Genomic DNA, 26370 nt, shown 5'->3' with positions numbered 1-26370 from the left:
AAACAAACTGATCTGCAGATGGCTTCATGTGATGAGACTGTCAGCGAGTTAAAGCACAGCATATATATGCCATGCCTTCAATATATGAACCCTCTTTATCACTTGCACTGTATGAAGGACCGTTCCGGATGTATCCTCCATTCTCTTGCGTATTACAAATTATCCTGTAATTACCTTTTATTTCAACCAGGTGCTTCGCGATAGGCATGTGCCCAACGGCAAATAGCGTATATGAAAATTCACCAGAAAATTCAATTTTTAATGAGGTGATAATAACAACAGGCTCTATTTTTACCTTTTTGATCAACATAATCAATTCACTACAGGCTTTTGTCTTCTTGCCAAGTATCTTTGGAAGTAGCTGAACTAGATTATCATTTTTGCCTTTGTGCATCAAGTGTCTTTATTTAGAGAAACTTGAAAAAAAAATCTCTCACTACTTTCCGTAGGAGGTATTCAACATGTTATTCTAAATTCCTTTGTCGGACGTCTTGTACAACATAAATATTACTAGCCTTCATAAGACGTGACATGATCCGCCTTGGAACAACACCTGATATTTGCTTGAACCTCTGAAGTGGCTGACTGATCACCGAGCATGTCTTGGCTGGCTACGAGAATCAAGGGGCAGCTCCGAATAGTCAGCGTCTTTTGTAATCGTCCAATGTTATCGCAAAAAAAGAAAGAAAATACGACGGATTTGTGTGCTGCATGAAACTTTTGAATGAGCCAGTGACAAAAATACCTATAATGTTGGTTAAGCTATTTCGATTGATCATTTGTGTCGGCGCTTTGTAGTCCATACTTGCCGCATTCGAGAGCTAGCGCAATGGTGATAAGGTTGTGCAGTGGTCTGCGTATATCTGCAAGCAATTATCTATAGGACTTTACTCTGTCGATAGCTCAAACAAAAAGACACGGAGCAAGTGGGTCACAGAAGTTCATAGTTTTATTGTCTCCAGCTTTCGTCTAAAGTTCGGGGACCTGGTGGAGCGAGGTATTGAGGCACTCGTTGCACGTTATGATTGTCGCCTCGGAATTTTCGAAAGTTAAAAATGTGAACAGATTTATCACATGATATGTTCAGCAATTACATAAGTGACGTTTACACAAAACCAGTTTTCAACGTGCGTTCGGCGGCCCGTTGGTATAGCAACAGATGCCTTAAGATACTGTAACCACATGGCTGCTAACACCTTCTTGCTTGGTTATCTTATGCACATTGAGGCCATTCATTGCGTAGGTTTCAAACAAACCGCCTTGTTGCCCATTTAAGATCGCACAAAATAAAAAGCGAGATTCCCGCGAAATCCGGGGGTGGTCGTTGGCTATGCCGATTCACTGAGTCATGTAAGTGTAGATAAATTTCTTTGTTCAAGGTAAACCGTAAATAGTCGGTCAAACTTGGCGTGCTGTCGTCATGGTATCTAAAGTTCTTCTATTAAACTATGTCCGTTCCCATCATTCGCAATAACGCCTCTGAATGCCGTTGACACTGCACAGTCCTCGGGGTTCTTTCTGGTACTTGAAGTCGCGTCATTTCTCTGTTCTGACCAAAGCAGGAGGGACCAAAGAATGCCAATAAAAAAATACAGTCCCGATAAAAAACGGTAAAGGTTGTCGTACGAGCCCAGCTGGTCCCGGGAAAACCCTAGAAGTAAATGCTCGGAATGAATATTGACTTTGTAACACCACAGGGGTCCGCTATTGTGCGTAAATATATATATATATATATATATATATATATATATATATATATATATATATATATATATATATATATATATATATTAGATTATTATTATTATTATTATATTTATATATATATATATATATATTTAAAATGGCAGAGCGCGGGTTTAGACAAGCTAGAATTTTCATTTTGTCGCTTTTCTAATAACCAAGCAATATGTTTTGTAGCACATATTTTATATAGAAAACTGGTGGACTATAGGGGGCTCGTTGAAGATGCAATAAAAACTCCAGTTTTGTACCAAGAAGGTGAATTAGACTTGGAGTAATATTAGCATATCTTAGGATATCTCTTATTGCGGTCTTAACGTATAACAAGAATGGCCTGGTTATATTGCAGCCATATTCAAGGTTTTTGCTTTGAGTTAAAATAAATAAGGGGGACGTTATACAGGTTTCCCCCCTCATTTTAATGCAAATGGTGGTCAATTAAATTCAAGTGCCATTCAATGTCATTCAAGCGCCATTCAATTTAATCTCAGCGGTACCTGATTTAATCCCGGGGTCAGTCAATTTAACCCACAATTTATACATGCACTTTTTTGTCTTGAGTGGTAGTGTTTCGCTTACACTTTTGATGAATTAGAGTAATTATATATACAATCAGATTTGGTTGGGGACTATATTGATCATTATTTCGATAACTTTGAGTTGCTAGTCACACGACTGACACGCGCATGCCCTTTTCGTAACCTCGAGATATTAGTGGCGTACTCAACGTTTCCTTGGGTGAATTGGCGTCTTAATAATATTAATAGTAATCTTTAATTTTATGTGCCCAGAATTGTTTTTGTTTACTCTTTCTCATTACTTCGACTTAATATTGATACAGTTAAGATGATATAAGTATATTTGCACTTTGTGATTACTCTTTTGATTACTTTGCGCCATTATTGACAGATCTGACTTTACTTAAAGCTTAGTGGACGTATGTCTTGCACTTCTAGGTGCTTCGACCTATTAATAACGCACTTTAGAAAATAAAGGTTCAACGAACATTTTGATTACTCTCTCGATGACTTCGTGAAATCATTGACAAAATAAAACTTCGTAGAAGCTCATTTGACATTCTGATTATTTTTTGGTTATAAAGCAATTATTGACGCACAAAAACTTTATAGAAGCCAACTTTTCGTTACTCAGTCGACTACTCTCAATTATTATGGACAAAGGCGACTTCAACGAAGTTCGGCAAAGAGTTTGATTACTCCTTCGATTAATCCGTGCTACTATTCACCCAATCAACCTAAAATTAACTTAAACAACAGTAGTAACATTTTTTTTCAATCTTTTGCCGATATTTTAGCACATAACTTGGTTTAGATCAGCATTATTGGTATCTTGATTACTTTGAGTAACTACAGTGACTAATTTTACTTTATATTGGCCCAATTAACACACTCCTCACTCTCATTATTACATTGAGCTTTTACACAACCAAATGATTTATTCTCAGCTTAGTGGCCATTTTGTCACGCTTGATTACTTTGACTTACTATTTACCCAATGGAGTTTCATTCGGCCTAACTGACATCATAATTTCTCTTGTCATTAGTTTGCGGAAATTATAGACTAACCGATTTATTATGAGCACGAATCACATAATAATTACTCTTTTGATTACTTCGAGTTACGTTTGACCCAATGTACTTTAATTCGTCCTGACTGACATCTTGATGACTTGATTACTTTGAGCCAAAATTCAACCAATTGCTTTCTCATAAGCTTAATTGTTGTTATAATTAGTAGTTTTATTACTTCGAGTTACTATTCACTCAATATACTTTATGTCAGCTAATTGATAATGTAGTGCCTCTCTTGGTCACTCCGTGTTATTTTACAACCGCTTGATCTAATATTGACTCAATTCACATTATTCCTCTTTTGACTACTCTGAGTTACTGTGGGCCTATAGATTTTAATAATTAGCATTATGATGACTATTTTGATTACATTGACGTATTATTCAACCAAATTATTTACTATGAGCTAAGATAACATTATGATTAGTCTTTTGATTACTTTGAGTTAACCAATGCACTTTAATTTGGCGTCATTGACAGTTTGGAGACTTAATTATTTCGAGTTACTCTGCCACAACTTCATCACTCACGTGCTTGATTCGACTATTATTATTACTATTTTGATTACTTCGAGTTACTATTCACCAATTGATCTCAATTTGGTCTAATTGACATTGTGATGACCATTTTCATTACTTAGCGCTAATATTCAACTAATTGACTCGTGCGCCTACTGGACACGAAAATTACTTTTTTGATTACTTAGAACTACTTTTGACCCAATGGACTTTAATTCGGCCTACACGACAATTGGATGACTCTAGAATATTTTGACTTAATATTTAACCATTTGATTAATTGAAACCTATCTGACATTGTAATTACTCTTTTGATTACTTTGAGTTACTATTTACCCAATGGACTTTAATTCGGAATAATTAGAATTTTGGTTACTCTCCTGATTACTTCGAGCTAATATGCAACCAACTGATTTATTATGAGCCCAATAGACATGATGATTACTCTTCTGATTACTTCGAGGTACCATTGACCCGATGGACTTTAATTCCTCGTAACTGACTCTTTGGTGACTATCCTGATTAATTAGAGTCATTATATCACCGATTAATTTATTATGAGCTCAAATCACTTCATTAGGCTTCTTTTGACTACTTCAAGTTATTTTCGATACAACCGTCTTTAATTCGCCCCACATGGCATTTTGATGGCTCTTTTGATTACTTTGAGCTAATATTCCACCAACTGATTAATTATAACCTTAGTTGACATGAATACTTGGAGTTACTTTTACCCAATGGACTTTGATTCGGCCCAATATATATCGTAGTGACTATTTTGCTAACACGGAGTTATAGCACCAATTGATCTATTATGAGCAGAATTCACAGTCATATTCCTATTTTTATTACTTCGAGTTATGTTTGACCCAATGGACTTTAATGCGGCCCACGTGACATTGTGGGGACCCTTTTGATTACTTTTTGTAATATTAAACGAATTTATTTATTATGGGGCTATTTCACATTATGATACTTCTTTTTATTATTTTGAGCCAGTATTGACCCAAGAGGCTCTAATTTGGCATTATTGAAATTTCGCTGATTCTCCTATTAGTTCGAGTTAATATACCACCGATTGATCTATTACGAGCTCAAATCACATTATTTGTACTCTTTTGATTGATTCAAGTTACCTTGGGCGCAATAAACTTTAATATGGCCTAATTGATATTGGAGTAACTTTTTATTACTTTGAGCTACATTAATCGAATTGATCTATTATGAATGATAATTAGCTGAAAGTAATCAGAAGAGTCATTGCAATGTGAAGTAGGCCGAATTAAGTCCAGCGGGTCAAAATTAACTCAAAATATTTAAAAATTAATAATAATAACTTAAAAAGAGCTCATAAATGCTCAATTGGTTGTATAATAACTCTAACTAACCAAGAGAGTCACACAAATGTCAATTAAGCCGAATTAAAATTCGATGGGTCAATGTAGTCAAAAGAGCAATGATAATGTCAAATGATAATGTCAGTAATCAAAATAGAAATACTCAAGAGTAATAATTTGAATTGAGCTCATAGATCCTTTTGCGGTATAATAAGACTAAATAATCGGAAGTTACCAAAGTGTCAATTATGCCGGAATAAAGACCATTAGCTCAATAGTAACTCAAAGTAATCGAAAGAGTAACGATAATGTCAACTAGGCTTATAATAAATGAATTGGTTTAATATTAGTTCAAAGTACTAAAGAAAGCTATCAAAATTATATGTTGGCCGAATTAAAGCCCGTTCTGTCGAAAGTAACTCGAAGTAACCGAAAGAGAAATAATAAAGTGATTTAAGCTCGCAATATATCAATTAGTGATCTAATAACTGTAAGTAATAAGGAGAGTCACCAAAATGTCAATTATGACAAATAAAAGTCCATTGGGCTAATATTAACTTAAAGTAGTCAAGAGGTATAGTCATAATAATGTCTATTGGGCTCATAATAAATCAGTTCTTTGAATATTAGCTCAAAGTAATCAAAACGGTCATCACAATGTCAACTACGCCAAATTAAAGTCAACTGGGTCAAGAGTAACTTGAAGTAATGAAAAGAGTAATAATATTGTGAATTGAGCTCGTAATAGGTGAACTAGTGTTATAGTAGCTTGAAGTAATCAAGGGAGTCCCCAAAATGTCAATTTTGCTGAATTAAGATCTATTAAGTCAATAGGAACTCGAAGTACTAAAAGAACAGTATTCATAATGTTAAATGAGCTCATAAAACATAATTTAGTTGAATATTACCCCAAAGTAATCAAAACTGTTATCATAATGCCAATTAGGCCGTATTACAATCTATAGGTCAAAAGTAGCTCGAAGAAGTCAACAGAGGAACAATATTGTGAATTGAGCTAATCATAGGTCAACCGGTTCCATAATAAATCGGAGTAATCAAGAAAGGTACAATATTGTCAATTACCTGATATCAAATTGATTGAGTAAATAGTAACTTGAAGTGATCAAACTACTAATTATAACAGCAGTTAAGCTCATAACAAAGCAATTGGTTAAATATTAGCTCACAATATTCAAGTCATCAAGATGTCAATTAAAATGGATCAAAGTCCGTTGGGTTAATAGTGACTCGAAGTAATCAAAAGAGTTATCATTATGTTAGTCGTGCTCATAATAAAATGGTTAGTCTATAATTTGCTCATAATAATGTCAAGTATAATCTAGATGTCAATTAGGGCGAATCAAACTCCATTGGGTCATAGTAACCGAAAGTAATCAGAAGAGTGACCCAAATGATAACTGAGCTGAAAATAAATGACTTGGTTGCAAAAAATGAAAGCCGTTTACAACTCCCTGTAACGCCGAATTTGAGCGCAGCTCTTAAGGAGGAGGAGGGAAGGGTACTGGGGGATCAGTTGACCTCAGAAGGGGGGGGGGGGGGTCACGTGACCTCGGGGGTCACGTGACCTGGGAGATCACGCGACCTCGGGGGGAGGGGTCACGTGACGATGACGTCATCAGTGATGATGACGATGCGGATGCCGATTACGTCATTGGCATCCGCATCGCCATCGTCATCATGACTGATGACGTCACTGATGACGTCATCGGAATCGTCATCGTCATCATCACTGATGACGCCATCGTCACGTGACCCCCAGGTCACGTGACCCCCCCCCCCCCCCCTAGGTCCTCCCGAAGGAACCCGAGGTCCTCCCGAGGTCGTCCCGAAGGAGCCCGAGGTCCTCCCGAGGTCCTCCCGAAGGAACCCGAGGTCCTTCCGAGGTCCTCCCGAAGGAACCCGAAGTCCTTCCGAGGTGCTCCTGAAGACACCCGAGGTGCTTCCGAGGTCCTCCCGAAGGAACCCGAGGTCCTGGGGGGGGGGGGGGGGGGTCACGTGACGATGAGGTCATCAGTGATGATGACGATGACGATGCGGATGCCGATGAAGTCATTGGTATCCGCATCGCCATCGTCATCGTCACTGATGACGTCATCGGCATCCGCATCGCCATCGTCATCATCACTGATGACGTCATCGTCACGTAACCCCCCCTAGGTCCTCCCGAAGGAACCCGAGGTCCTCCCTAGGTCCTCCCGAAGGAGCCCGAGGTCCTCCCAAGGCCCTCCCGAAGGAATTCGAGGTCCTTCCGAGGTCCTCCCGAAGGACCTCGGGTTCCTTCGGGAGGACCTTGGGAGGACCTCGGGTTCCTTCGGGAAAATTTACCCATAATGCACCGCGCGGTTACGCCGACGGCGACGGCGACGCCGACGCCGCTCAAGCCGGAAACGGGCGCCTAAGAGCTGCGCTCTAAAAGCTAAAAGTATTATTGAAAGCGAGGACTATGTCAATCAGACGAGTATAAAGTCAAATAGGTCAGTAGTTACTCAGAAGTAATCAAAATGTCAATAATGCTGATGTAAACTCAGTCATGTGACTAAAATTTTAAAATATAAACAAATAATCACTAAGTTAATTTAGTTAATTTAAGATCAATTGGGTGAACAGTAACACGGATTAGTCAAAAGAGAAATCAAACTTTTAGCTGAACTTACATAAAGCCGCCTTTGTCACTAATTATTTAGAGTAATTGACTGAGTAACAAAAAGTTGGCTTCTTCAAAGTTTTCTTGTGACAATAGTACCTATAACCAAAACGTAATCAGAATGTCAAATGAGTCAAATGAGCTTGTTCTAAGTAATATTTGAGTCACAAATTCCTCGAACCTAGAGGGTAATAAACATGTTGTTGAACTTTTATTATGTAAATTGTGGAATTAATATGTTGAAGAATTAGAACTGAAAGCGATTTCAAGTCAGCGGTGTCGATAATAGCAAGAAGTAAAAAAAGCGTAATCACAAATTGCAATTGCACTTATATCTTCTGAACTGTATAAATAATAGGTCAATGTAATGAGAAAGAGTAAACAAAACGTCAATTTGTAGCGTGGCTCAAGTATGAGTCATCGTGACGTCCCGAACCAAGCCGGTACACGTGACAAGACCCGTGACGCCTCGGCTATATAAGCCGCTGCCTTTCCTGAATAAACCGCTTTCATCACCCGACGTCTGCCCCGCTTACATGGTAGCAGTGGTGCCCCCAGAAAAACAGTCGAGTTGTCGACGCCGTCAGCACGGCAACTACAGCTGCCGCCACCGAAGCCCTTGGACACCTCAGGCGACACATTGCTTGGATGGAAAACGTGGAGGAATGAGTTTGCATTGTTTTCTACAGCGTCGCAACTGAGCAAGCAATAGAAAGAAGTGCAGGCACAAACGTTGCTGGTGACTTTTGGCGAAGAAGGCCAAAAGCCTTCAACAGCTTCAAGTTCGAGACTGAGGAGGACAGAAATGATGTTAACACCCTGATTCGTAAATTTGAGGACTTCTACGGACCGGCAACCAATTGGACCGTCCAGGAATTTCGCTTTGGGTCAAGGGATCAGAAGGAAGGCGTGTCGTTCAGCGACTGGTTGAAAGAACTCAGAATTCTAGCGAAAAACTCGAATTTGGAGAGCTAGAAGAGCGTATGCTCGCAGCCGTATTATCCTTGGCATTAAAGATAAGGGCTTGCAGAAGAAACTGACAGCAGAAAACCCGACCTATCAGAAGAGAGTCGAAATGTGCCGCATTCAGGAGCGAGGAAAACAGCAGTTCCGCGAAATAAGTGAATCGGCAGAAGCGGTGCTCGACACCGCAGTGAACACCGTCGCAGCGAGGGCTAAACCCTGCAGTAGGTGTGGTTACACAGTGCAGCGTGCCCAAGCTTGTCCCGCGCAAGAAAAATCGCGCAACAAATGCGGAAGGCTGAATCACTTTGCTCAAGCGTGCAAGTCGTCAGAAACTTCGTGAGCAACAAATGAAACGAGGGCGAACAAAGAAAAGAAAAATCTTCGGGAACTGCGCATAGAGGACGACGAAGATTTTTTCTTTGAGGCTTTATCTATCAACACAATCGCGACAGACCAGTGAAGCGCAACCGTCGAGATAGAGGGTCAGCCAATGACTCGCAAGTTGGACACTGGTGCAAATTGTTGCGTTATTTCACGGCATGCCGTGACGAGGCTCCCCGAAAAGCTCCAGCAAAGCCTGTAACGCTACGCTCACTGCTTTCTTTGGTCACAAGACCATCTCGCAGGCCCAAAGTAAGGCTGCCGCTCTTCGCAAACAACAGGACACACGAAGAAACATTTTTTGTAGTAGACCACAATGTGCCGGTGACTAAGTGGTATACTCGCCGAACGTCTTGGGTTTATACGCCGTGTGCAAAACGTCAATCTCGAAGAGATTTACCCGCCAGCACAACCCTTTGCAGAAGTATTCAAGGGACTCAGACAGCTGAAGGACGTTGGGTACGCAACGAAGCTCAAGCCGGGCAGCGTGGGTGTCGTCGTGCCAACTAGAAGAGTAGCCGTGGCTCTTCAGGAAAAGGTGAAGGCGGAGCTACAGCGGATGGAGGAGCAATTCGTCACTGCAAAGGTAACCGAGGCAACGGAATGGTCTAGCCACATGGTCACAGTTGTTAAAAAGGACAAGATACGTATCTGTCTGGATCCAACAGAACTTATCAAAGCGTTGTTGTGCGAGAACTACCCCATGTCAACGCTAAAGGGTGCCGCTCCGCGGCTTGCTGAGTCCAAGTACAGTGCTAATCACACTTGTCTATAACGCACGAACGTGCGGCTTTCTCCGGGGACTAGACTGGTGGCATTCGCGGAAACTAAGCTGGTCACGTGGCGCAACATGGAACGGCCCGCTCGAGGGGTGTCCTGCCCACTCTATCAGCTGGCGGCGAACGCGGTGTCATTGTCGGCGATCAGTGTTTTTTTCCTGTAGGATTCTCTCGATACTACGCGCAGTCCTTTTGAATACGGTCAATTGATATACTTTTGTTTTTTGCATAGTAGCAAGCCTTATACCAGCTTGATAAGCTATAAGAGTGCTTCCTGATATATTTTTTTTCTGTTTTTTGATGACAACATCGTTGATACGCCTTTATGCTTTAGGTTGTTTATTGTTCGAGCAATGATGTTTGTAAAAAGCGTGCGAGCAGCCTTCCGCGTTCGCCGCCAGCTGATAGAGTGGGCAGGACACCCCTCGAGCGGGCCATTCCATGTTGCACCACGTGACTAGCTTAGTTTCCGCGAATGCCACCAGTCTAGCGCTCCCCGGAGAGAGCCGCAAGTGTGATTAGCACTGTACTTTTCCACTTTGAATGCCGCGTCCGGATTTTGGCAAATCAAACTCACGGAGGCTAGCTCTAAACTCTGCACGATGAGCACAGCTTACGGGCGCTATCGCTTTCTTCACATGCCCTTTGGGATCGCTTCTGCGCTGTAATCTTTCAAACCGCAATGCACCGACTGCTAGAAGGGTTGCCTTGTGTTGCTATCGTGATCGATGGTGTACTATTGTGGCGGAAAACGAAAGAACACGACTATAACCTGACTCTGCTTTTGACACGGTGTCGAGAACACAACCTCAGATTATACCCCAAGAAGTGCATCTTTTTGCAGCAACAAGTCCGCTACCTGGGACACGTCGTTACGACGCAAGGTCTGCGCCTCCACCCAGAGCGGGTGGACGACATCCTGCAGATGCCGGAGTCAAAAAAGGTAAGGAGCAAGTTTTGCTCGGCACAATGAATTTCGTGCCGCGTTTTATTCCCAAGCGAAGTGGCGCTCTATTAACAGCGCCGCTTCGGACCTCGCTACGTAAAGATATAGCATGGGTCTGGACGGAAAAACAGCAAGAAAGCTTTGAAGAATTGCGACAGGCACTGATAACGGCACCGGTTCTTTCCTACTTCGACCCTAAAAAGCCCGTCACGCTCTTGGTTGACGTTAGTCAGTTTGGGGTTGGCGCCGTGCTTATCCAAGACGGCCAACCTATCGCCTTTTCGTCTCGCTCACTCACTGACTCGCAAAAACCTGGGCACGAATTGAAAGAGACGTTGGCGATTGTGCATGGTTGCGCAAAATTTCACGATTACATCTTTGGCCAGGCAAGTGTGACAGTGGAAACTGATCGGCCGTCCCCTAGTTGCAATTTTCGATAAGCCGTTGCATCAGTGCCCACTGCGGTTGCAACGCATGTGATTGTCCTTGCAACGCTATCCTATTTGATTGCAATAGAAGTCGGGGAAAGAACTATTCCTAGCGGATGCTCCGTCACGGTTCCCCTGCAAAGTCAAAATGCAAGTCGAAGCCGAACAGTTTTAAGTAAATGTGCTTGACTATGTTTCAGCTTCCCAGCGATGTTTGAGAGATCTGCTAGAAGCTACTAACCAAGATCCTGAGCTCGTCATGTTTTGTGACTTCGCTGAAACGACATGGCCAGACAACAAGCAAGCTATTCCAGAGGCGGTTCGACCATACTGGACATACCGAGAAGAGGTACACACGCAAGATGGTCTGATGTTTCGCAGCAACAAGGTAATCATACCTAGCTCCAAGAAAGTCGAAATCATGCGTCTTCTTTATGCGGCTCACGCGGGAGCGGAAAAGATGAAAGCCCGGGCTAGGACTGTAGTGTTTTGGCCAAACATATCTGCGGATATAGAGCAGTTTTGCATGGCATGCAAGGTTTGTCGGACTCATAAGCCACAGAACGCCAAAATGCCTCTTCTGAGCCATGATGTCCCTGCGCTGCCGTAGGAAGTCGTGGGGCTAGACTTCTTCTCCTATGGTGGCCGAGAGTTCGCCGTCATCGTGGACTTCTATTCTTTTTTCTTTTACATTCGAAAACTACAGCGCACCACCGCGAACTCGGTTAAGACGTGGTGCGCGGAGATCTTCTCTGTTCACGGACTACCTCTGAGGTTGGTCGCCGACAGCGGCCCACCATTCACCAGCAGAGAATTCTGTGATTTCCTAGAGGAGCTAGACATTACCCACGTCACCTCCAGTCCGTATCACCCACGCTCCAACGACATGACAAAAAGAGCTGTACAGAAAGCTAAGAAGCTGCGTAAGAAATGTTCCCTCAAAGTTGCCGACATTTATTTGGCTCTAATGGAGTAGCGGAACACCCCTCGGGATGACATTCTTAGATACTCTTGGCAGAGATCGATGGGGTGGCAGACACGAACCCTACTTTTCTTGCCCACAAGCCACCTGGAGCCAGAGACTGTGCCGACAAGGACGTCCAGAATCGACTACAAGAGATCCGCCCACGGCAAAGAAAGTACTACAACCGCGGCGCCAGGGACCTGCCGACGTTGTCAAGAGGACAACAGGTCACGCCCTACGAACAAGACAAACAAACATTGGCTTCTGCTACCGTCCTGAGCCAAGCTAACACGCCTCGCGAGATGATCCCGCAGACCGAAGACGGCCGCGAAGTCCGCCGCACCCGAGAGCACCTCCGGGAGGTAGCCGCCCCGCACGACGCGGAACCTCTGAAGCCTCTGGCCCCGCTCGACGTAGCCCCTGCCACAGCTGGGGCGCCTGGAGCATGGGAAGCCTCCCACGCTCAAGACGTCGAACACCCTCCAGAGCCTCAGAGAAGTTGAAGAGTACGTCAAGAGCCTCCTCGGTACCCTCTGCCCGAGAGGCATTCAAGTGGAGGGGAGGTGTAGCATGGCTCAAGTCTGAGTCATCGTGACGTCTCAAACCAAGCCGGTACACGTGACAAGACACGTCCCGCCTCGGCTATATAAGCCGCTGCCTTTCCTGAATAAACATCTTTCATCACCCGACGTCTGGCCCGCTTACAAATTCAACTAAAGTGCTTGGGAGAAGAGCGTGTTGGTTTAAGTCATGGATGAAGAAAGAATGAAACAATTAAAACAGGGACAACACAACCACATCTTTCAACTAGCAACAGACGAGTAAACTTTCAACAGTGAGCAGCCGACTATACCCAGTAGGAGTAGGGGAGAGAAGGGGGAGAAAAGGAAAGAAAGAAACGCGAAGTGCAAGTCAGGGTGGTAGGGTTATCTCGGATTTTAGAAATTCAACCTCAGTTTTCATCAGCAGGAGGGAAGGGTTTTACACGTTGTTTTTTGCTGTGGTCATGGCGAATGATTCTATGATTTCCCTGCCGAATCTGCTGGCATGCCCCCCCCCCCCCCCCCCCAGGATTTTTGTGTCATCAAAGAGGGGATGACAACGCAAACACGAACGGGCATGTATGACTATGGGAGGATAAGAATCTGGAGAGGCCTTAGAAACTTCGTTGTGATGTTCTCGGAGTCTGTGACTGGTGCATCTGCCGGTCTGTCCGATGTATTGATGGCCGCAGCTCAAGGGGATGGAGTAAATTTTCTTCTCTTTGCATGGAACGAATTTCTTTTCGTGTTTGACAGTGCAGCCAACCGGAATCCTGTTGTTGTTCACTTGTTGGCAGAGCTGAGGTTGAATTTTTAAAATCTGAGATAACCATACCACCCTGACTTGCACTTCGCATTTCTTTCTTTCCTTCTCTCCCTTCTCTCCCCTACTCCTTCTGGGTATAGCCGGCTGCTCGCTGTTGAAAGTTTACTCGTCTGTTGCTAGTTGAAAGATGTGGTTGTGTTGTCCCTCTTTTAATTGTTTTATTCTTTCTTCATCCATAACTAAAGTGCATCGCGCCACTAATATATTGAGGTTACAAAAGAGTAATTCACATGTCACTCGTGCGACTACAGTCCGTTGCAACTCAAGAAGGTAGGCCGAGGGAAAGGATTGCCAGGTAGAAGAAAGCATACGAATTGCTGGTAAAAAAGAGGAGGTTTCTCCCTTTCCTCTCCAGCGTTCTGTCTGCTCCCTTCCCAGCCTTCCTTTCCGTCGCCCGGCCTTCTTGAGCTGTATTTCCTATAACAACTCCAAATGATCGAAATAGTGACCAGTATATCAGTAGTCCCCAACAAAATCTAAATGTACAGTTACTCTAACTTATCAAAAGTGTAAGTGAAACACTACCACTGAAGACAAAAACGTGCATGTATACAGAATGATTTCTTCAAGCTTCACAGATTCGTTTAAAAAAAATGCGTGGAAGCCAGACTTGTGCGGTTTGTGTAGGTGAGTTATACGGCCAGCGGGACATAGTATTGGGGGCTAATTGTAACGATCGGTCTCCTAATTAAGCATACTTTGTTAATTTACTGTTTAATTCGTTAAAATAAACATATGATTCCAACCAGAAACCTGCTGAGCCTCATCGAAAACCTTTAAATCAACCCTTTTAAGAAAAATATATTGAAGAAGCAGCATCTTACGGCGTTCTGTAAAAACGCTTCATGTAGATGCGTTTCGAGGTTTCGGTTTCTTATCGGAGCGCATCGGAGCGCACGCGGTCCTGCTCCCTGGTGGTCGTGGCGCGAAGTAACCCCTTCGCCTCCCACGTAGGATAGAGTGAAGTAGGGCGCACGTGTGTTGCGCGTTTTAGCCACTGCAGGCACCAAGTTTCTAATTAGAACCATATGTCTGTTTTCACTAATCTAATTCAAAGATAATGAACAAATTTCCCTTAAATATCCGACTGATCGTTACTATTAGCCCCTTATATTCTGTACGCCTGGCCGTATAACTCACCTGTACAAACCGCATAAGTGTAACTTTCAGGGCTTTTTAAAAAAAATATCTGTAAAGCTTAAAAAAAAAAAAGTATATTGTGGATTAAACTGACTGACCCCGGAATTAAATCGGGTAGCGCCGAGATTAAATGGAATGGCGCTTGAAGTACATTGAGTGGCACTTTGATTAAATTGACCACCATTTGGATTAAAATGAACCAGGAAAGCCTGTAGTTTGAGAGAGATGCCTGGGGAGTGCAGATGACACGTAAACTCTGACCACTGGCTCTCGTGTTTTGACATCTCACTCGAACGAGCTCGTAGCGACCGGTCGCGAACCGGCGATCGGTGAAGTGATAGCAATTTAGAATGGTCAATCCTACTTTTAAGCCATACTCACCGAGAACGAGTGGGTTACTCAGAAAGAGAGGCACGCTTAGAATTCCGATGAGTCCAAAGCAAAGAGACAGCCTCGGCACCCCCAGATAGTCCGCTATGAGGACACCTTCGATGGTCACTGCGCTGCCGAAGAACGCTGCGAAAAGTACGCAGCTTGCTTGCACCCAGGCGAAAGCCGTGAATTGGGCAAGTAACAGCATGGATATTCCCATGAGAAAGAAGTTCCAGGTCATCAGAGTCGTACGACGAATGTATCCGTGATCAGCCAGAAGCGGGAGCGCCAGGCGTCCCACAATTTCTGACACAGCAAAATACGTCATTAGGGACGCGGCATCGGACTCGACGAACCCCTTGTCAACGGTGAAATCGACGATGGTAGAGAAGAAAATGTTTTGGGTGTAGAAGCCGGTGACGCCCGATGCCAGAATGACGTAGAACGAGGGCGTTCGGAAGATACTTGGCGCTGACTTTTGTTCTTCATGGCTGTCGAGATTCTTGGTTACTGGACGCTCTGTTTTTCCTTCCTCGACCTCAGAAGTACGGTCATCACTGTTATTGTCACATTTAAGTTCGACGGTTTGTGTTTGTGTCCAGGGTGGTGTTTTAAGTAAAATAACAAAAGCTCCGAGGTGCATAGAAAAGGCACCGTACAGAAATAGACTGTTCCGAAATCCATAGGCATCCTTCAGGAATAATAGCAGCTTTGGAAATACTGCTGAAGACGCTGTTCCTCCTAGATTTTTAATTCCGGTTACTATACCTCTGTAGCGTTTGAAGTACATCATCAGGATCATGGAGACTATAACGAAGAAGATTCCAGTCCCTAAACCTGAAAGTAATGAAAATCGAAAAATTTCAAGCAGGATCAAGTCAGCATTTAGCCTGTGATGCACAGGCTATCACTATTCAGCCCCAAAATATCTACGCTGAGAGTATCGACACTAGATATCCGAATTGCGTTGTGACTGCCCTCAATTTGGTACCTAGGTGCAGATTGCGCGCAGTTGGCGACAATCAAAATTCGAGCACTGCCAGCTTTAGATACAAAATTAGGAAGCTCAGGCGATGCGCCTTCGCTGTTTAGCGGACTTAGTTTTAGCATTTCTGAGGGCGGAAAAGCAATTTGCGTTATTTCCGATATAGGTTGACATAATTGACAACACTAATATAAGGCGACAAATGGCTGAAGTTCCGCTACACTGAATAATGCTGCCTAGAACGCGTCTCCGACTGGTGTGTTTACCGCGTCCAGAAAAGTGGTCCCCCGCTTTGCGCCCGATGAAGTGTGAGGCTGTCGGCGCCCGAAACCGTGGCTGCGTCGCAGCAGCTGCGGTGGTCGTTGCAGGTGCCTGTTCTGCTGCAGGTCTCTTAAGCTTGAAAGTCCACCGAAGCTTCGGCAGTCAGGAGTTGAAACGCCTTGAAGACAGCGACATTCTAGTTTCCTCGTACTCTTTGTTGGAACTTCTACTACAAACCACTAGGGCAGCGACGTTCTAAAGCATGACCCTTCAGCTTTTATGACGTCTTGTGTTGCCAGTTGGGGACCAATTTCTATGCATGGGCGGAGTAGGACGCTAAACACACCAGTCGGAGAAGCGTTTCGGGCCCCGTACTTAAAGCATAGCTTAATTTGTGGCCCTAACGCCACCGTCTGGTGACGGTTGGGCATTCAGAACACCTTACAGCTCACAAATACAAACCGCAGCATAACCGGAGCCTTCTGTTACCTAAATAACATGTGTTTCTTCATGAACTAATCGGCCACCATTCAATTTCAACATTCAGGGTAGAGGATGCCGGAAAAAGAAACCTCTTAGAAAACAAAAAAGTGGTTTTAAATGCTGCTCTTTGTTTCGTGAATCTTGTCCAGATGTTAAGATCGCTGTCACTTAGATTTTTTTTTTTTAATTCAGTTCCAACCAACGTTACTATATTACTCAGTTGGGAAACTGCCACAGAGACTGCTCTGAAAAATTGGCACAAACCCGTCCTCCAGAACCGAGCTAATTTCGATCACAACGCCGCCGTTTCTCCCGCAGTGGCCACTTGAGGAACTACGCGGGACTTCTATTTCGGCTTTAATCGGCCATTATCGCGCCGAAAAAGACAGTGGAAGGGATTACAGAGGCGCCACCCCCGTCTCCCCAGCGGACGCGCCGGGAGTTACTACCGAACGTAAGATGCACCTAGGTCGGGAGGTGCTACCTGAAATCACCGCTGAGGCATGGTTGTATAAAAAACAATATTAACTTAGCCGCAAAACCTTGCAGACTAAAGATTTTAGAAAACATCACGCGCCCTCAATTTGTACTAAACTCTAATAAAAGTTACTACAAAAATAGCTTTTTCCCGTTGGTTTTTACGCATAAAGATGCGTTTGAAAGTTCAAGGTGACCACAGTAAAAGCAAATTTTAAAGGGTGGCGCTGTTATCGTATTTAGCTCGGTCTCGGCGGACGCCAGCGGCCCATGTTTCAACGGTTTTCCCAACTGAGGGTTCTAGTAACGTTGGTTACACCACTGAGGTGTCTGAATAAAGTTCACCTTATCTCAGGCTAGTGAATAAATTATGAGAGCTTAGTAACCTCAGTAGGTTTTCAAGATAAATAATATGGGTTAAGAAAGTGACAATTCGCAAATACTCTGCCCAAACAGCGTGTTAAAACAAAAATACCGAAGAAAGCATATTTTAGTAAATTGACTAACCGTGTACGAAACCCATAGCAGCTGACATCCAAACAATATTTGTTCCAAAGCTTGCAGCAATTGGTCCGACGCACGTAAAGAGGCTACCAATGAGCGCAATCGCGGTAAGAGAGAGCCATCGATGAAGCAGCGACACAACCAGCCCTATAAACAATATAGATTTTGAACAGTTAGCACTTCACTCATTGGTCAGTCGAGGTAAACTGGGGGTTTAATTGCCAAACTTGCAAAAGGCATCTGGCACGCCAAGAAAAAATACTGAGTAAGACGTCAGACCGCCCGGGAACCTTCTGACGTGCTACTAATGTGTCGCTTACAGAGTGCCTCCTTCGCATTAAGCCTCCGTCAGATTAGCGCACCTCGACCAGGATTCATTCCCGCCAACGGGAGTCTGTAGGCCGATGTGTGGCCTCGAAGCTGTCAAAACGTATTGACCAGTGATTATAAAGGGAGCAGTAAAAGTTTGTACTTTTTCAAATTGGATATTGCAAGCTCATCTTGTTCAAAGTAAAAATAATGGTACGCGTCAGATAGGCACCCTCGCAGCTACCTGGCACATCTTGAAGCAAGTACTGCTTCATTTCACTGTATGAGATTTAGACGTTAATTAAATGAAAAGGCAAGTGTATCCTGCATAAAGCTGCCAAATATATGGAACCTTGTAAAATCCCTAATGTTCGCGAGCCCCTAATATTCACGATTTTAGCGACTTAGAAATTTCCTGAGCTTTAGATCGGCACAAATATTTTGTCTGGTCTGGAGAAGTGAATTCCAGCCTTTAGATTTGGTGAAACTTGAAGGTGCCCTGAAGAGGTATTTGAGATAGCCTAAATATAGTGATAACTCACACTGCGGGTTCTAAGCATCTTAGAAATTCATAAATTATAACGATGCAGGGCCAATTTCCCTATAAAAAGAAACAATCAAAGATCAAAATTATCTCCGGCACTGGGAGGTCCATTTTGTCGGCACGTGCGACGGCATGTGATGAATGAAAACGCGACATTCTGTTGAAGTTGCAAACGCTGTTATTAGAAAATGTGTAAGCTTTTGTAGATGATAGAAGTAGGTAAAGAGTACTCGACAAATGTAATTGTACGTGGAGAGAGAACATAATATTCTAATAATCGTCTCAGAAACAACAAACCACTTTCTTTTTTTCTTTCTCTTGTCCTTCGAGGGTGTGATGTGTTTGGTCGTCAGCTCTTGAGCGCTCGAACGCGCGACCGCTGGGTTGAATCGCAGTCCGGGCTGTGTGGAAAACGAGCCGCGCAATTTCGAGATATCACTCCGCGGTTCAAGCGGGCGGAGGCGAGGATCCTTCGCTTGCCATTGACTGACAATGGTTCTGGTTTCGCCGCATGCCCTCCCATCGCCGGAGATGAAATTGGTGTGTTGCGACCTTTGATTTATTTTTTTGATAAAAAATCTGCCGCTTATCGTCATGATATATAGATTTCTAGGATGTTTGGAGCCAGAAGAGTGAGTAATGGCCATATTTAGGCAATTTCAAAAACTTTTTGAGGCACCTTTAATTCTCGTGAGTAAGACCCAGCTGTCCCTTTCGCGAAACATCGGGGCCGCGAAAATAAGGGGTTCACAGTGGTTCTGTTAGATACGCCAATATATATTTTCCGACACAGCGGTACCAAAAGTGATTGCGGGGTGCTAGCTGCAGACATCATAATTTAGTAGTTAGAAATATTCAATGACAAAATCCGTCAGGCCCGTTACTTTTGAGTAGAGTGATCAGAAATAGTGGCCACTGCGGTTGCCGATTTCTACAGATGGTTTTATTGTGAGGGTTGCCATGTAAAAATATGAAGTAGTTGGGAAGGGCAAAAAACACAGTATACAGTTTATACATAACTAGAACAAAATGAATGGCCGGTTAAGATATAACTATTTTCACAACCTCCGAGAATCTAGCGCATTTAATCGGCATCAAAGTGATTAGCATCCTACTTCAAGCCAGCTTGTAAAAATTAAATAAAGCAGCCGTTGCGAAAAACAAAACAAAATAGCAAAACACTTTTTATGAAGATGCGGCACAAGCACAGACAAACTAAACTGTGGCACGAAAAAAAAAAAGCAGAAATCACAGCAAAATCAAAACACACAAATTTATGTTCGTTCAATTTTGATTTTTTACCGTAGTACTAGAGTCCCAACTCTACTTTTATTTGTGAAAGGTACATTTTAAACATTCCTGGTGAATACACAGCCAATCTTAGCACAAAAGCGGAAAATCACATTGGGACCGCAATGTTCTACTCCGGCGCTACGCTTGGTGAATGATTTGTTTAAGCACGTGTTCATATATTAAGGCGTTTTGCTTATTTTAGTTCAAGAACGTTGAACTGTAGTGCTTCAAACAATGCATAGTTAACATTCCGCCCTACACGAACAAAGTATTTCTCCCACGTTTAGAGCATTTTGCGTTAATACATTTCTTCCCTATGCTTGTCATCAAAACACGCACGCAGCATACACTTCTCAAATACGCGAGCTCGATAATGGGTGCACACTCACGCGGTGCAGTGTCGGCGTGAATAAAGTTTGGACTCATCACTACCGCAAAGTTTGTCTATTTCTTAAGGCAAAACGTTACGCGTTTGTTGATAGTTTCGAATGACATGAACCGTCTTAAATTTATGTCATGAGTGCCAAGATTATATTTCAAGGCGGTGCGTTTTTCGTTCATAAAACTTTCCTCGCTGCATTGACTAAATAGGGCTGAACCTAGAGTCCTCTTTAGTCTGTTCTATAGAGTACTATGGTTCCTCTTTAGCCTTGAAAAGTCGCACACTGTTTTGTATCAATCAGTTATTTCTAAGTACGTATTACGTGCTGGGGACGGGCTTGGGTAACATTAATTAATATTCATACCACCTGAGCTTTTGTGGCTTGGAATGAAAGAAAATATACGTAAGAGTAGTCGAAAAATGTAATTCTACGTGGATAGAGAGCATAATATTGAAATAATTGTCTGAGAAGCAGCAAGGCCACAACTCTGTTCGCAATAATCTGACTTTAAGTAATGCCCATTAGTTAAGCCGTTTAATGTTAATTTCACTCCGAAACCCTGCGCTTAAAGATCTAAGCTGAATGAATTTTTTTTTTCGGGCTATTATTATCATTCAGGGCTGGCAAAACCGTGGCCAGCGGGACTCATGCGACTTTTCAGGGGCCCAAGTGAGAATCGCGGCCCCCTGGTAAACAAAACACCCCTAGCGCAAGATAAAAAATGAAAAACATAGAAATGAGGCAGCTTTTGAACCATCATAAGTACATTGGAAATGGCCCGTGTTTTACGAATGGAAAAACTCGACCGAGGGACATCATGAGGAATTGCTTTATGCGTAAAATTGGCCGCGGTCAGTAACTGAGAAAAGGGAAATACAAAAAAAAAATAATAAAGAAGCGCCGCACCGCTTTTTTGTTGTTGCTCTTTAATTAAAATATTTACTTTCTATGACTCTTTAGATTTGTCTCCTGCCATAATTATAACTTCTCCATATTTGGTTGTATAAACTTAATTTCAGACGGTACAAAGCATAAACGATGTATTCGGATATGGTTAAAATAGTATTGCGTGTTTTGTGCCCGATCGGCGGCGATGCGTCACTGTACAAAATCTCAAAACTAAATCTTTGGATTGAAGCAGCTTTTAAGGAGACAGGAAAAGCCATTATTGGTGAAAGGGGGCACCCGTCTTGATACTAAAAATCACATCCATCTTTTATGTTTTCTAACAATTATGTTTTCCTAATATATTTTAAACTTTTTGGTAGATATAAAGGCATAAAGCCCAGCATAATAGAGGGGTGCCTAGATTTCAATAAGGCGGAAAGTACATTTGATATAAAATACGTGACACTCTAAAACCAAATCAGAGCAAATACATCAAACAAGTTAAATGAACGATAGCAATAGATTTATATAAATTGGCATTCTTAAGAAATAACACGGAACACCACAAATTAGAACACAAAACATCAGCTGATACTTTCATGATTAAAAAAATACCGACCGCAACATCGAAATTTAAACTAAGGTGTGCATAATCCAAACTTTTCCACAAGTTAACGTCTGAAACTTGAATAAAAACAAGAAGTAAAAGACAAAACTGGACAGGACACTGCGTACGCCGTGCCGTGTCTTGCTCATTTCTGTCTTTTTCTTGTCCATCTTTCTCGGCGAGGATTAAAACACACGTTCATGCAGGTCATGCGCAGCTTCTTTACTGTTTTTTTTTAAATACTCTTATATGCTGGAATAAAATTCATGTAAAATAACATCGCAGGCTAGAATGTCCAGTCGGTCGAGCACTTGCCTGCTGGGTATCCGACAATGAAAGCTACGGTCTGGGGCCAGATTGCCTGCTGTCTGTCGATGAGGAATAGCTCCATGTAGCCGACGTAAAGAAAACCCGCGTTCCGTTCGCCGAACGACAGGACGACTTGAGAAAGGAAGGCCACGGCAGCCACGCCCCAGCACGTGTCCACACCCCTGGTCCGCCGGTTGTACCATTTACGACAGAAAGATCTTTCGTGCCTTCCGTTCATTTTGACCAGGTGGAGATAGATCATCGACGATTCTTAGCGTCTCACCAAAGTAAATACCTAAAGAAAGAAAAAAATTAGCAAGTAAAAATTGAGCTTCCACAACGTCTCAAATAGCTACACTATACCGTGGCATTGCACAAAGCAAGTCATATATTTTACTGAATTAATTGTGAGGCTCAGTATGTAGGAATGTAAGTAATTGCGTTGTTAAGGGTCAAGCACTGACTTCCTCTAGTTTCCTCCGTGTTTAAGTCTACCAGAGGTCGAACATTACGCTCTTGGCATAAGAAAAACAGAAGAATCCCCCAGTGTTTTTTTGTTGCTTTTTCTGTATTTTTAGCACTGTCCAACCGGTTATTTTATTATAAACTCCACGCACGTAATGCCGGAAGAGCTACTTAGGGGAAATATAAAATAACAATATTAAATTTGCTCAACTTTTGTGTTTGAACTCATTGTGTGACATCCGAACGTTTTTCGTGAGAGCCATTGATCACAAATTATATGCAGCGCTACCGAACTCAGAGGTGAGAGAGCGTAGTATGAACTGTGCAATGTGTGTCGGAGTGCGCGCGCCAAAAATATGTTTTTCTAAAGCATTCGGGCTTTCTGAAGTACTGTACATGTATTTTGATGTGGAGCATACAGTAAACCATTTTTTTAAAACATAGTTCTTCTCTTCAAGGTTCCTAGCGCACTTCTACACAAGGGAAAAGCTAAGACAGCGAAACAGGCACTTTCACAACCAGACGACTTGGTATTTAACTAAGTTGCCACCGAGCAATGATTTTAAAACACTGTACACTAGTTTGCGGTTCTTCGGATAAACCAGAAAGAGTAATTCTGACAGGAGCATTTATGTACTGTTACTATGGGAACTCCATCTTGTCAAACAGTAAAACCTCGAAGAGAACGCAAGCCGAAAACTCGACCTGTTATAGTATTGCGTCGTCAAATCGCTTTTCATTCACGTGTAAACAAAGTGATTCGGTCGAAGTAAATGGCACTATAACAAATAGTGGGAGGGTATGTATGCCATTTACGCTTTATCCTTTACTATGACAGATTATTTAGTGCATATCATCTTCGTATTTATCCGTTGCCTACGTGGATTTACTTGGTATCCTGAATGAAAAGCGTGCGAAATAGGACGATGATTGTTGCACGCCAAGCCGATACGTTTTCCTACAAACCATGAAATTTCATAGAACCACACGTGGGTACACGCTAAATGTAATTAAAGGGCTACATTTATTTCTCGACGATATTATATTAGGATTATAGGAAGTTAGGATTATAGGAAGTCGCGTTCCTCGTTTTGTAGTGCCAGTTTGTTCGACCTGGTACGGTAAATGCACTCGGGATTACTACGTTCCGTGTTTGTTCAACGCCCTCCCTGACATTTTCATTGACATTACATCACTGAAACAACTGAAGAAAAACATCTAGCATCTCTTTGCCGTGTCTGCATGCTTCGAGCTTGAACTGTAATTAGCTAAGTTAATTTTAACTTAGTTTAGCCTTTTGTTTATTTTTTCTCCCCTTTTACTTCGTTTTCGCTTAACGCTTTTCGTGTTTTTTTTTCTAAGTGCTTTTTTCTTCTTCTTCCGTGCTTTCTTTTTTTTTTCTTTTAACGCTTTTCGCTTTTTTTTTCTTGATGCTTTTTTCTTCTTCAAGCTTTTTTTGTGTTTTAAATTCGACTTTCAGTCTTACATTGTGGAATCATGATAATTATATTTTGAATTTTTTTTTATGGGCGTCATCATACAAGCCCTCTGCAGGCTTTGATATGCCCGTATCTAGTACTTAAATTCCCATTTGTGTGAAATAAATATATTATTATTATTATTATTATTATGCGTAGTAATCACAAAAGAAATAGAAAAGTTTTGTCGGTGATTAATACTCATCTCTTAATTTTTTATCAGCACATCAACAATTTATCTCATATTTGTTTCGTTATAATTAAAAGTTTGATATATGCATTTGTTCAGATATTTGATGATTTTAATGGATGTCTAGCATTATGAATAATAAATTGAGGATCGGAAGTTTGTACCTGCACGTGCTGAATTTTAACCCGCGTAAATAGAAGTGAGGTCAGAATTTTCGCCATTCCAGTGCACAGAAAAAACTGAACCAGAATATTTACTTTTTAAGATCAATTTGTTGCAACTGGCGTTCTGATGAGAAATGGTTTCTGATGCCATACACTTGAGAGCGAGTCACTTGTTTACTTACTTTATTTTGAAGACTTATACAACACAGTACACCATCCGTCTTAAAACTTCTCATATTCGTGCATTGGTTGAAGAAAAAAATGTGTCCACGCTAGGCGATTGCAAGTCAATATTTGAGGCTAATTACCTCTAAAACATCACCAATGGGCGGGTAAACACACCTCCTGACTAAGAAAAAGAAAGCAAACAGGAGTATGTCATGACCTATTTTTGTGTTCGCTTTATTTTTTGGTGTTTCTGAGCTCCTAATTATGAAAGATAATGAATTCTGCCGCTTCCACGACAAACTAAGCGTTTGTGTAGGCCCCCGAGCGTATATCGGAACAGCCCCACAATTCCCCTCGCCGCGGGGTCGCCTGGGATTTTCCGGAAGGGTTTATTTCTCTTCACAAGAGAGATGCAAGAATTGAAGAGACACACTTACCGAGAGGCACGCGCTTGTTCCCTAAACTGCCGAGGCAAGAAAGCATAAATATAACAGGTTCTTTGAGAAAAGCCAACGCTAGGCACTTTCTTGCATCCAGTTCCAAAGCCGCTGTTGCTGCCGGATTGTTATCGCACGCGATAATGAGGATGCGCACTTTTCTCGAGAACAAGGCAAAACGGACGCTCTCTTTGGACACCGGAAGAGTTGGCTTATCTCTGCGGTTTAGCCGCAGGAAGTGGATTACAATATGCGGGAGAAGCGCAGAGGCGCGTGGTATCGACTGCGACCAAGGATCAGTCGGCGTTTTCATATGCATTTTGTGGAGAGATAGAGGGCGTGAAACCGAGAGAGAAACCAAGCGACACAACACAGACATGACGGAAAGAAGAGGGTAAAAAAATATACAAATAAAATTAAAATATATATATATATTGCGAACGTTTTCTATGTTGATATTCCGAAAAAGGTCATTCCCGGCTGGCTTCATATTTCCCACTATCTCTCCGATAGGGTGCCCGTGAAATTTGAGAATTCTCTCCCGCATAAGTGAAGCGCGTGTTTTTATATTTTTTTTTCCGGCTAGCTTTTTCAGTTTAGTATTTTAGTTACCGGATCCTGAGAATGTTTTATATAATAGCGAATTCAGAGTATTTCACGGGAGTTTAAGACGGAAATCATAGATTGTCAGACATGTACAAGTTACTCAAAACATGTAATTAATTTAAGTTACTGATTATTGGCCTCAAAAGGAATTTGAGTGGAGTACAAATTACTCAAATGGAAAGTAATTAAGTAAATTACTACCGTAACAGAGTAGCAAATTACTTTTGAAGTTACTTTTATATTTTTATAGTAACAAGAAAGTACATAAATGTACAGTACGTAATATTGTTTTTGATTCGTTAGCAAAATTTTGCTAGCCGAATATAGAGCGGCTTGTGTATTCACATAAATGCTTTAACAGCGGGCTCCGCTTGTGTGTGATTACTGGTTTTGTACTTTTTGTTTTCTGGTCAATGATGTACTGGGAGTGTAACATTTCTACTTCGAGGTTTAGCACTGCCTGAGCTTGATTTTGCAGACAGTGTTTGCTTGTTAAGAGTGTTGCGTAACGTACATCTAAAAAGTACTTGAAGTAAAGTACAAAGTCAATTAGAGGTTATGTACTTCAAGTATCGTAAGTACACCGAGCGCAATGTACTTGAAGTACTATAAATACAACA

The 26370-nt window shown here is 42.2% G+C and overlaps 1 protein-coding gene across 1 annotated transcript; it reads right to left on the bottom strand.

The window, feature by feature from the left end:
- Positions 1 to 931: 931 nt before the first annotated feature.
- LOC8033972 (monocarboxylate transporter 2-like) lies at positions 932 to 25224 on the bottom strand. The gene is made up of 5 exons (XM_029982635.2): positions 25145 to 25224; positions 22249 to 22537; positions 17913 to 18056; positions 15209 to 16036; positions 932 to 1651 (listed from the first exon to the last, which is right to left on the bottom strand). The coding sequence occupies exons 2-5, from the start codon at positions 22502 to 22504 to the stop codon at positions 1428 to 1430; spliced, it is 1452 nt and encodes a 483-aa protein (XP_029838495.2). The 5' UTR covers positions 22505 to 22537; positions 25145 to 25224; the 3' UTR covers positions 932 to 1427.
- Between the last annotated feature and the right edge of the window lie 1146 nt (positions 25225 to 26370).

The sequence above is a fragment of the Ixodes scapularis genome, unplaced genomic scaffold, assembly GCF_016920785.2.
Source record: "Ixodes scapularis isolate PalLabHiFi unplaced genomic scaffold, ASM1692078v2 PGA_scaffold1__304_contigs__length_218370807, whole genome shotgun sequence".
Classification (NCBI taxonomy): Eukaryota; Metazoa; Arthropoda; class Arachnida; order Ixodida; family Ixodidae; genus Ixodes; species Ixodes scapularis.
Note: the sequence above shows the minus strand (reverse complement) of the source record. Positions and strands in the feature narration are given on the sequence as shown.